Source organism: Emys orbicularis, chromosome 12, assembly GCF_028017835.1.
Source record: "Emys orbicularis isolate rEmyOrb1 chromosome 12, rEmyOrb1.hap1, whole genome shotgun sequence".
Taxonomy (NCBI): domain Eukaryota; kingdom Metazoa; phylum Chordata; order Testudines; family Emydidae; genus Emys; species Emys orbicularis.
The window spans coordinates 33,685,471-33,696,759 of NC_088694.1; the positions used below are offsets into that span (position 1 = coordinate 33,685,471).

The window sequence follows — 11,289 nt, forward strand, 5'->3', positions numbered from 1 at the left end:
CTAACCCTGTTGATGGTCAGGAGAGCTGGGGGTGCTGCCGCACCCCCTGGCTTGAAGTAGTAATAACAACCAAAATACATGGTTTCTGCCTTCAGCACCCCCCGCTGAAAAAGTTTCTCCAGCACCCCGGCAAAGAGTTGGCTTTCTTTGCTGATCCATCCCTTGTAGGCTTTCTGCTTTCTCTCACTAGCCTGTTTGAGATGCTTGTTCATCCAGCTTGGCCTGCAACCCTCCCTACAAATGTTTCCCTTGCTTGGGATGCCGACTTCACATATGGACTTAAATTAATTCCAAGCCTCCTCCACATTCAGATCCTTGAGTTCCTCAGGCCAGTCCACTTCCATAATAAGTCCCTTAATTTTGTAAAGTTTGCCCTTTGGAAATCAAGGACCCCAGTTGCAGACCTATTTTTGCTTATCCTTCTGTTTAGTTTAAACTGAATTAACTCATGCTCCCTCGAACAAAGGTTGTCCTCTACAACCAGTTCGTCCGTGCGGTCCTTGCTTCTTACCAGCACTAGATCTAAAATGGCATCACTTCTTGTTGGTTCAGCGACTATTTGGTGAAGAAATCTGTCAGCTATCACATCCAGGGACATCTGGGCTCTACTATTATTAGTAGCACTTGTCCTCCCTCCTATATCTGGGAAGTTAAAGGCTCCCATAATCACATAATTCCCAGTAGTATTTCTTTCATTAAAAACCTTAAAGAGGTCTCTATCCCTATCCAGATCAGATCCTGGGGATCTGTAGCACAACCCGAGCATTGCCCCAGGGGAGTCTCTGTTACCTTCCTTCCCCAAAGTGATTTTGACCCAAACAGATTCCCTTTTATCCATTCCATCACCTCTAATTTCTTTACAATCTACCTCATCATTAACATACAATGCTGCTCCACCACCTTTACCTTTATTTCTGTCTTTGAAGAGCACAGAGCCTTCAATACCCGCGCTCCTGCCATAACCGCTCTACCACCATGTTTCTGTTATCCCTGTAATAGCTGGTTTCATTTCCTGCACCAGCCGTTCTAGCTCCTCCGTTGTGTGACCCAGGCTCCTTGCATTGGTGTACAGACATCTTAGCTGTTTCTGCTTGGCTTGGCACAGATTCCTCGCCCATTAGGTACAGTCATTATACTACCAGCGTCACCTAAGACTGTTAGTGTCATTGGTACTGGCTCTGTCTTTCCTCTTGTTGTCCATTCTCCTACCCCCTGCTGTTCCTGTCTCCATTGCTCTATCCTCTTTTACTTGATTTTCCACCCGCTCAGTGTTAGAATCAGGCATGGAGATTACATGAGTATCGCCCAACCGTCTCCCCCGAGTTCCTAGTTTAAAGCTCTTTTAATGAGTTGTGCCAACCTCGAGCCCAAAAGTCTATTTCCCTCCCTACTCAGGTGGAGTCCATCCCATGAAAACAGGCCTCCCTCCATGAATTGCCTCCCAGTGGTCAAACATCCCAAAGCCCTTCTTATAGCACCATAGCCTGAGCCATCTGCTGATGATCATAATCTTGTCTTGCCTTTGCTCTACTCCTCTAGGGACAGGCAGAATCCCATGGAAGATCCCCTGAGCCTCCATTCTTTAAGTGTCTTCCCCAGCCTGCTATACTCTCTCTTGAATCTAGATGTATCATTTGTTCCCACGTGAAGGACAGTCAGTGGGTTCTTTCCTGCTCTCATCAGGATCCTCTTCAGCCTCAGGTCCCCATCCCGTATCTTAGCTCCCGGCAGACAGCACCCTCTGCTGTTCTCCGGATCAGCTCTGGTGACAGGCCCGTCTGTTCTTCTTAGTAGGGAATCCCCAGTCATGGAGACCTGCCTTTTCCTAGGGATGGTGCAATTCTCCACCCTCCCGCCTTCTGTTCTTTCTGGCTGTGTCTTCTTGTCTTCTGCTCTCACTTGTGGTCCTCAGCACGTCGTCCTCTCCTGTCCTCCTGGGGCTCCGAACTCTGGATCTCCGTTGCCTCTTCCCCTCTTCTTGTAGAACTAGCCGCTCTTCTCTTCTTCCTCGCCCTCCCACCTTCTGTCACTGCCTGCTGTGTCCCTTCCTTTTCCAGCTCAGCAAACCTCTTCCTCAGCTCTACTCTTCACTAGCCAGGTCTTTTCTTCTGCCTGGATCTCATGCTTCCACTGTGCACTTACCCAATCTGGCAGGCTAACCTCGCAGCTCTCCGGTCCAGCCTGCATCTGCAAGTCTGGAGGTTTCCCTTCAGCCGCTTCCCTCCATCAGCCACTCAAATCCCCTTTGAAACACAACCAGACTTTCTAGCTGCATCTCCAGACCTTGGGTCGTCTCTTCGATCAGCTGTATCAGGCAGCACTTCATCCAAAGGCAGCACCTTTCCGGTTCCCTCTCCAGAATAACATACATCCTGCAGCTTCAACATCCAGCCACCTTCATCGTCTCTGCCGTTCCTTGGGTCACTTGTACTGCTGCCTCTGGAGGAGTCAGCGCCTTCCCGCCTAAGCTCCTGTCACTGCCCTGAAGAAACAGGGGCTTGCTTCCCTTCTCCCACACACCTCCATTCAAACTCCCCTGTTTTCAGCTCTGACTGCTGTGCCACTGCTCCGGAGTCCCTCTGCAATGCTGGCGTTGGGGTGAATCCCACATTGTGGGTGTCCGGCGTGAATCCCTGGGCCATGAATTCTGAGCTCTTCTGGTTTTTCTCTTGCAGCCCATGCTGATGTCTGTTGGGTTTGAAGATGCGCCCGGCCCCATCCCCTCGGCTGCCCTGAAAGAGCAGGACTGAAGCATGTGATCGCTGGCACCATGGAGGTGAGGGCTCTTCCATCCCGCTGGGATCCCATTTCCTAGCCTTGGGCCTGGAGGCAGTGGCTGGGGGAGAGGGAGGCCCCCTGGAAAGGGGAACTGATGAGGGTGTGAACACAGACAGTGGGATTCCCTCACCCTGGCCAGGCAGGGGATCGGAGTTGCTGAGTTTCATGGAGCCATAGGATCTGTGCTAGGCCCCAGCTTTCAACACTGTCCAGTCCTGGAGGAACCCCTCAGTGGGCCAGAGCCCTAAGGGGTCCAATGCTTCCTTCAGGGGAGGCCACGCGGCCTCAGTGCCTGAGCCTCGGGGCTCCAGCCATCCTGCGACACTCCCTGAGCTGTGCCCAGCGAGTCCAGCTGAGGGACTCCAGGTCAGAGGCATCCTCCAGGTCAAACGTGCTCAGCAAATATTTACAGTGGCACCAGGCAGCGTTTTCAAACCAGGCAACGGTTTATTGTCACCTGGCGCACAGCATTGGAGGGCTCGGGTTAGCACAGAGACAGAGGTTAAGACACAATCCATCAGGTGAGAGCAGCCAACCGCTTCCAGAGGCCCACACTTTGTCCCCTGCTGGTCACCTCTCGTCCTTTGTCTCCAGGCAGGGCCACGCTGAGTTCACAGCCCCACCTGCCTGGGCAGTGCTTGGGGCTTCCTTTGTTTCTTTGGACCCTCTGTTGAGCTGGGTTGGTTTCAACAGTTCCTTAATGACCCTATTCACTGCAGTCCAGAGAGCAAGGTGTCACCGACACCATGTGTCCTGCACTGCCCCCTTTTCCCTCCACTGAATAGCAATGCAAACTACAGAGGGAAACTGAGGCACACGTAGGCTTCATGAAAATATTACAGAAAATTCCCACTTCGTCATATTGGACCCCTGGGTTAAAGGACCCATTCAGGCAGATTAGGGCATTGCTTTGCATCAGTCGTCACTGCGTGGAGACGTTACCAGGGTGGCAATGGAGAGGCCGCCGAGCAGTGTCGTTCTGGGGGCCCCTCCAGACAGTGTAGCTGTGACGGTCTCACCTAGGGCAGCTTCCCCCTCTCACAGCGATGGGCTCAGGCTCTCTGCAGACTCAGGCATTGGTCACTTTAGGTCCAAAATCGCAACTTTTCCCCTGACCTGGGAAATCCATTTCCAGCCCATCTCTCACCCAATCTCCAACTATTGGGAGTTAGGAGAGGGCCTTTCCTGGGTGCCCTTTATTCCTCGCTTGTCTTCCACATCCAGTGCTCCCCTTCCCTCTTGTCCCCTGCAGGAGGTGGACTCCCGGTCGCCGTCCCCACACAAGGCAGTGGACTCCAGCCCCGCCAGCTGCACAGCCCTGCCGTCTCCCCCACTCCAGCAGGAGCCTCCGCCGTCCCCCCTGCCCGAGGAGCTGTCCCCTGGTGAGGGCGACAACCCAGCCTTCAACGGAGAGCTGGACCTGCAGCGCTACTTCAATGGGCCGGGGCCCGCGCTGGGGGCAGGCGGGGGGCGCAAAGCCCGGCCCTACCCCTGCGCCGTCTGCGGCAAGCGCTTCCGCTTCAACAGCATCCTAGCGCTGCACACGCGGATCCACGCCAGCGAGACCCCCTTTACCTGCCCCTACTGTGGGCACCGCGCTGCCCAGCGCGGCCTCCTGCGGCTCCATCTCCGCTCCCACCGCCCCGAGGCCTGCGCCCGCCTCAGCCACCAGAGCCGCCTGCTGCTGGAGCTGGAGGAGCGGGCGCTGCTGCGGCGGGGCCCGCCAGCCGCCAGCGAGGGGGAGGAAGAAGAGGAGGAAGAGGAGGAGGAGGAGCCCCCCCCGCTGCCTATCCCCCCACCAGCCCCGCCCCCTGCCCCCCCGTCACCCCCACCGCCGCTGCCTCCCCCCAGCTTCCGCTGCCCCTTCTGCAAAGGCAAGTTCCGGACGGTGGGTGAGCGGGAGCGACACCTGCGGATCCTGCACCAGCCCTACAAGTGTGGGCAGTGCCCCTTTGCTGCCGCCCAGGAGGGGGAGCTGCAGCGGCACAGCCGGGAGGCCCATGCCCCGCCGGCACCCCCGGCCCCTGCCGCGCCGCCCCCCGCCGAGTTCCGCTGCCAGGTGTGTGGCCAGGCCTTCACCCAGTCCTGGTTCCTCAAGGGGCACATGCGCAAACACAAGGACTCCTTCGACCACAAGTGCCAGGTCTGCGGGCGCTGCTTCAAGGAGCCCTGGTTCCTCAAGAACCACATGAAGGTGCATCTCAGCAAGCTGGGGCTGAAGGGGGAGCGGGGTGCGGCCGTGCCGGCGGCCGGCGGGAAGCCCAAGGCGCCTCGGGGGCTGCTGCTGGGCTACGAGGCGCTGTACCCTGCCTTCCTGCCGCCACCGGACAAGGCCGAGCAGGGCTCCTTCCTGGGCTACTTGGAGCTGCGCCCGCCGGGCGATGCCAGCTGCGCCGAGCGGCTCCAGGCCACGGCCCGCGCAGTGGAGAGCGGGCAGGAGGCAGTTGCCCAGCTGTGGGGCGAGCGCCGGCGGCACAACGGGGGTGAGGCGGCCAGGGAAGAGGGTGGCGCCGGCGTGGGACAGCACCGCTGCCCCGATTGCGCCCGGGCCTTCGCCACCTACCAGCAGATGGCCCTGCACAGCCGCAGCCACCGGCCCCAGGATGGTGACTGGGCCAGGGGCCGGGCCCTGGGGGCGCTGGCCTCACTCCATGCGGCAGCGGGACACGGGCTGCCCACGGACGGCGGGGGCGGCTCCAACGCAGGCACCGGCTGGGGCACGGCCCTACCCAGCCCGGGGATACAGGGTGAGTATGGCTCCCCACCCCCACCACCCTCCTTACCCCACCTACATACCCCCAGCACCACGGCCCTGCCCAGCCCAGGGATACAGAGTGAATACAGCCCCCACAGCGCCCCCCACCACAACACCGCCCCTTATCCCACCTATATACCCCTGGCACCACGGCCCTGCCCAGCCCGGGGATACAGGGTGAGTACGGTCCCCACAGCACCCCCCACCACAGCACCCCCCCTTATCCCACCTATATACCCCTGGCACCACGGCCCTGCCCAGCCCGGGGATACAGGGTGACTACGGACCCCCCAGCTCCCACCCATATTCTGCGTCCCCCCCAGCCGCATGCACCCTGAGGCGCCCCCCTCCTCCCCATGTCCCCCCAGCCCCAGAGGCCTGCATTCCCTGCCCCTCCCCCGAACCCCCATCTCCTGGGTTCACGCTGTCCCTCCTGTCTATGCAGAGGAGAAGGGGCTGCGCAGCGGGGCCCTGCGTCCGGATGGGGGCCGTGGCACGTCAGGCAAAGACTGTCCCTACTGCGGGAAAACCTTCCGCTCCTCCCACCATCTCAAGGTGCATCTGCGCGTCCACACAGGTGAGCTGGGCACTGTGGGGCCTGCAGGACAGAGCCCTCCCCAGGCTCTCTACGGCCCCTCTGGCTGGAGGGGAGAGGCAGAGGGGAGCCCATGCAGTGCAAGGCACCTCAGGAGCTGCACTCGGACTGGCAGCCCCACAGCACCAGCCTCCACCAGCCGTGCTGCCGGTGGGACTGCCTGTGCTGGCAGCAGCAGTAGGCTATTACCTTCCCTGTGCCAAAGGGTTTCCTGAGACTCCCTAGGAGTGGGTTCCACCTTAGTTGCATCTGAGCAGGTGGTTGCATCTGAGCAGGTCTCCAGATCACAAAGCCAGTGTCACATGGAGTGGACTTAGGGTGGGGCAGTGGGCTGGGCAGGGCAGGTGGTGCTGGAGGCTGCAGTAGAATAGGTATCCCTGGATGGGTGTCTGCGTCCTGGCCCACGCCGCGGGCTGGGCTGGATGGTCCTGACGGGCTCGCCTGGCCAGAGTGCCTGGCATGAGCTGGCTGCGAGGGCGCGACTGATATTTTAGTTGCATCAAAGAAAGTAGGTTTTGTGTGAAAACAAACATTTCACCCTAACACGGACTTTTTTTTAGAATTTTCCAGGTTTGTTTAAAACCAAAAAATGGTGGGTTTCCAGTGTTCCTCACTTACTTCCCAAATTATTAGGGGCAAAACCGGAAAAAGGGGAGATGGGGGATGGAAGCTGTTTGGTAAAACGTGCCATGCCGGAGTCCGAAATGGGTTCTGCTGGAAACGCCCCAAGGGAGCTAGGCTGACGTGCCTGGGTGTGTCTGTCTGTCTGTCTGCATCAGTGTCTGTGGCTGTCTCTGCATCCGTCTGTCCTGCTGGCACAGGGGAGTGAAGTGGTGTGATCTCTGCCGGCACGAGCCCAGAGGGTACATGAAGTTAAACCAGCAAAGCTATCGTCTTACCAATTGTGCTTGGTTTGTGTGTGGAGGTGTGTGTAGTGTGCATGTGTGTGTTAAGTGTTTGTGCATGTGTGTATTGTGTGTAGTGGGCATGTATGTGTAGTGTGTGCGGTGTGTAGTGTGTGTGTAGTATGCATGTGTGTAAGTGTGCATGTGTGTGTTGTGTGTAAGTGTGCATGTGTGTGTAGTGTGTGTGTGCTGTGTGTAGTGTGCGTGTGTGTGCTGTGTGTAGTGTGCGTGTGTAAGTGTGTGTGTGTGTAGTATGCGTGTGTGTAAGTGTGCATGTGGGTGGGTGGGTGTAGTGTGCATGTGGGTATGGGTGTTAAGTGCGTGGGTGTGTGGAATAAACTAGCCTGATACTTGGCCTGTCTTTGTGTCCGTCTGTGTCTCCATGTATGCCTGTGTCCCTCTTTCTCCGCGTCTGTCTCTGTCTGGGGTCCCCAGCATGGGTCTGACATCTCCCCTCTCCTCCGGCAGGCGAGCGCCCGTACAAGTGCCCACACTGCGACTACGCTGGCACCCAGTCTGGCTCTCTCAAGTACCACCTGCAGCGCCACCACCGTGAGCAGAAGAACAGCGCTGGTGCAGGCGTGGCCGGGGCCTTGGAGCCACGGGGCCACACCATTCCCAGTGCCCCCGCCAAGCCGCCCGCCTTCCCGCCGGAGCTGCTGCTGCAGGCAGCCGAGAAGTACCGCGGGGCCTTCCTGCCGCAGGCCTGGGGCACGGCCAGCCATGAGCCCCCGGCCCGGCCGTCCCGCCGCAAGCCGGCCTGCACTGGCCGAGCCCTGCGCAATGGCCGGGCCGACTTTGAGCCCCTGGACCTGTCGCTGCGGCCGGCGCTAGAGGGGGTGCCGCCTGGTGAGCTCACCCTGCACCGATGTCTCTTCTGCCCCTTTGCCACCTCCGCACCTGAGCTCATGGCTCTGCACCTGCAGGTCCACCACAGCCGCAAGGCCCGGGGGCGCCGCCCTGTCACGGCCCCCCCCGCACGGCCCCACGCCTGCCTGGGGCAGGACGGGGAGCAGCCCCCACCACACCCCCAGGACGAGGGGCCTGGAGTTGGGGAGGAGCCCCCCACTGCCGTGGCCCGCATGTCCCAACAGCCCCCCGGAGCCCCCATGGACACGGAGCCGAGTGAGAGGCAAGGGGAGCTGGAGCTGGTGCTGGCTTGAGGCAGCAGAGCAGCCAGCTGGGGGCCCTGCTCTCCCCACGGGGCCTGGAGACCCCAGTGTCTGGGAGGGGCAGGGACATGACCCCCCAAGTCCTCCCACTAGTGGGGCAAGGCGGACGCAGGGGCCTGTAGTGTAGACATGAAACACTAACACTGGGCGGGAGAACTCGCTAGAAAGTAGACTCATAGGGACAGTGAGCCAGCAGGGGAGGGAAGCCACAAGGGGGCAGAGAGTTGGGGGACAGAGAGCCACTGATGGGGGATATGCCTGGTGAGGGCAGAGAACCATGGGAGTGGACAGCCCCTGCTGCCCTGCACCCGCTCCAGCCCCACTGGCTGGCAGGGGGCTGTGGCTAGCAGGGCGCTCTGGCTGAGTCGGGGTACCCTGACTGGCAGGGTACCGTGGTAGGGCACTCTGGGTGTAGTGGGGTGCTCTGGCTGGCCGGGGGCTGAGTCAGGGTGCCCTGGCTGGCAGGGGCCGGTGGCTGGCAGGGGTCTGTGATGGGGTGCTCTGGCTAGCGGGGCGCTCTCCCCTGGGGTTGTGGTGGTAGTTTCCTAGTGTCTGTAGACGTCTCCGTTGTCGGTTCCAGTGTTGTCGTGCTAACAGAGGCCCTGGCGGAGGCTGTGGGTCGACGCGGCTCTGGGACATGGAGTGCTGCCCACGAAGCGGGCCGAGCAGGGGCAGCTGTGTCCTGGGGAGGGCCATGTCCATGGAAGGGTCCCTGGGTGGGTGAGTGTCCACACCCTGGCCTTGTCTCCATGGGGACTCATGCTGTAGCGTGGTCTCCGTGGTGATCGTTGTGTGGCCTCCCTCCTGTGGCCGCCGGTGCTCGGCGCTGTGGCCTCGTCTCCATGGTGATCGGTGCCATGGCCTTGGCCCCGTGGCGATGGTTGCCGTGGCAGCTGGACGATCCGTAGAGTTCTCTATTTTTTTTATTCTTTTCTTGTAGAAAATTTGAAACTGGAAATAAAAAGAAAAATGAAGGAATGGACTTGCTCTCTGGCCCCCCCGGGAGGCTGGCATGTGTATTTGATGGGAAACTCCCCCACAGGCCCCAGTCTGGTGCAGAACAGCCCCCCAACCTGGGACCAGTCCCCCCTCGAGCTTCCTGGGGTCAGCTTCTCCCACGGGCTCTCCCGACCCTGGGGATGTAGGCCAGTCAGCTGACCCCCTGGCAGCCAGGCTGGAGGGCTGGCTCCCACCACATCCACAGCCCATCAGCCCTAAGCTGCACCCAATCCACCCATCCTGAGACTGTCCCCATCTCCCAGGGCTGTCCCCCTCCACACACACCCATCTACATCACCCACACTTGCCCCCAGCCACATCACCTCCCAACCACGTCAGTCATCCACACACACCCAGCCATGTTACCCTGCAGCCATGTCAGTCGTTCACACACACACACACACACACACACACACACACACACACACACACACACACACACAGAGCCATGTCACCTCCCAGCCACGTCAGTCATCCACAACCCCAGCCACATCACTTTCCTCTCTACTCCCAGCCCCCAGCCACGTCACACCCCAATACACCGCCAGCCATATCACACCCACAGCCATGTCACCTCTCTGCCACGTCAGTTATCCACACACTCCCCAGCCCCGTCAGTCATCCACACACACCCAGCCACATCACCCTCCCAGCCACGTGAGTCATCCACACAACCCAGCCATATCACCTCCCAGCCACATCACTCCCCTCCCCACTCCCAGCCCCCAGCCATGTCACCCCCCAACATACTGCCAGCCACATCACACCCACACATGCCCCCAGCCACGTCACCGTCCAGCCATGTCCGTCATCCACAGACACCCCAGCCATACCACCCTTCCAGACACGTCAATTGTCCACCACATCAGTCACATCACTCCTCTCCCAGCCCCTAGCCATGTCACCCCCAACACACTGCCAGCCACATCACATCCACACACACCCCCAGCTACGTCACTCTCCAGCCATGTCACCTTCCAACCATGTCAGTCATCCAAACACCCCCCAGCCACGTCACCTCCCAGCCACATCAGTCATACACACACACCCCAGCCATACCACCCTCCCAGTCACGTCAATTGTCCACCACACCAGTCACATCACTCCCCTCCCCACTCCCAGTCCTGTCACCCCCCAACACACCGCCAGTCACATCATACCCACACACACACCCAGGCACGTCACCCCTCAGCCATGTCACCCCCAACCACATCAGTCATCCAAACACCTCCCAGCCACGTAAGTATTCACACACACTCCAGCCATGTGACCCTCCCAGCCACGTCAGTCATCCACACACACCCCTGCCATATCACCCTCCCAGACACGTCAGTCATCCACCACCCCAGCCACATGACTCCACTCCCAGCCCCCAGCCCCATCACCTGCCAACCACGTCACCCTCCCAGCCATGTCAGTCGTCCAGCACCACAGCCACATCACTCCACTCCCAGTCCCCAGCCCACGTCCTTGGGGACCTCCTTGGCCCCCCATTTCAGGTGTACCCTCACCACGGGCACCTTGAATGGGGTCCCGCCCACCCCCGTCAGGGTCAGGAAGGTGTTGGGTATCACCTGATCTGGAGCTACCACCTCGGGCCGGGCCAGTGTCACCTCAGCGCCCATGTCCCAGTATCCATAGACTTTCCTCCCATCCACCTCCAGGGGAACAAGGCACTCACTCCGCAGGGACAGCCCCGTGTCCACCCTGTAAACAGAGAACTTGGTGTCCGGAGCACCCATCCCCCCAGAGAAGCTGGCCTGGGGCCCGTCTCTCTCTTGAGCAGTTGATAAGCTGCCAGCCCCCCTTGCCTGGGAAGCTTGCCCCTCGTCCGTCTGGGCCTCTACCAAGTTAACCAGGTGTGGGTTCGGTCTGCTCAGTCTGTCCTTGAGCTTGGGGCACTGGGTCCGAATGTGGCCTCTTTGGCCACAGTAATAGCAGCTCATGTCCCGTTGGTCCCCTCGAACCGGTCGGTTGTCCCTGACGCTGGGCATTCCCCTTGGGAGGGGATTCCCCATATTCCCCCTTTGGGAGGTCCCAGGGTGACTCTCTCTCTGCATCACGGCGGGCCTGTTCCTTTGGGAA

At 59.9% G+C, this 11,289-nt stretch overlaps 1 protein-coding gene across 1 annotated transcript; it reads left to right on the plus strand.

The window, feature by feature from the left end:
- Nucleotides 1–2,770: 2,770 nt before the first annotated feature.
- ZNF219 (zinc finger protein 219) lies at nucleotides 2,771–8,196 on the plus strand. Its single transcript, XM_065414749.1, has 4 exons — nucleotides 2,771–2,776; nucleotides 4,031–5,525; nucleotides 5,979–6,110; nucleotides 7,502–8,196. Exons 1-4 carry the CDS (start codon nucleotides 2,771–2,773, stop codon nucleotides 8,194–8,196), a joined length of 2,328 nt encoding a protein of 775 aa, XP_065270821.1.
- Nucleotides 8,197–11,289: the final 3,093 nt, after the last annotated feature.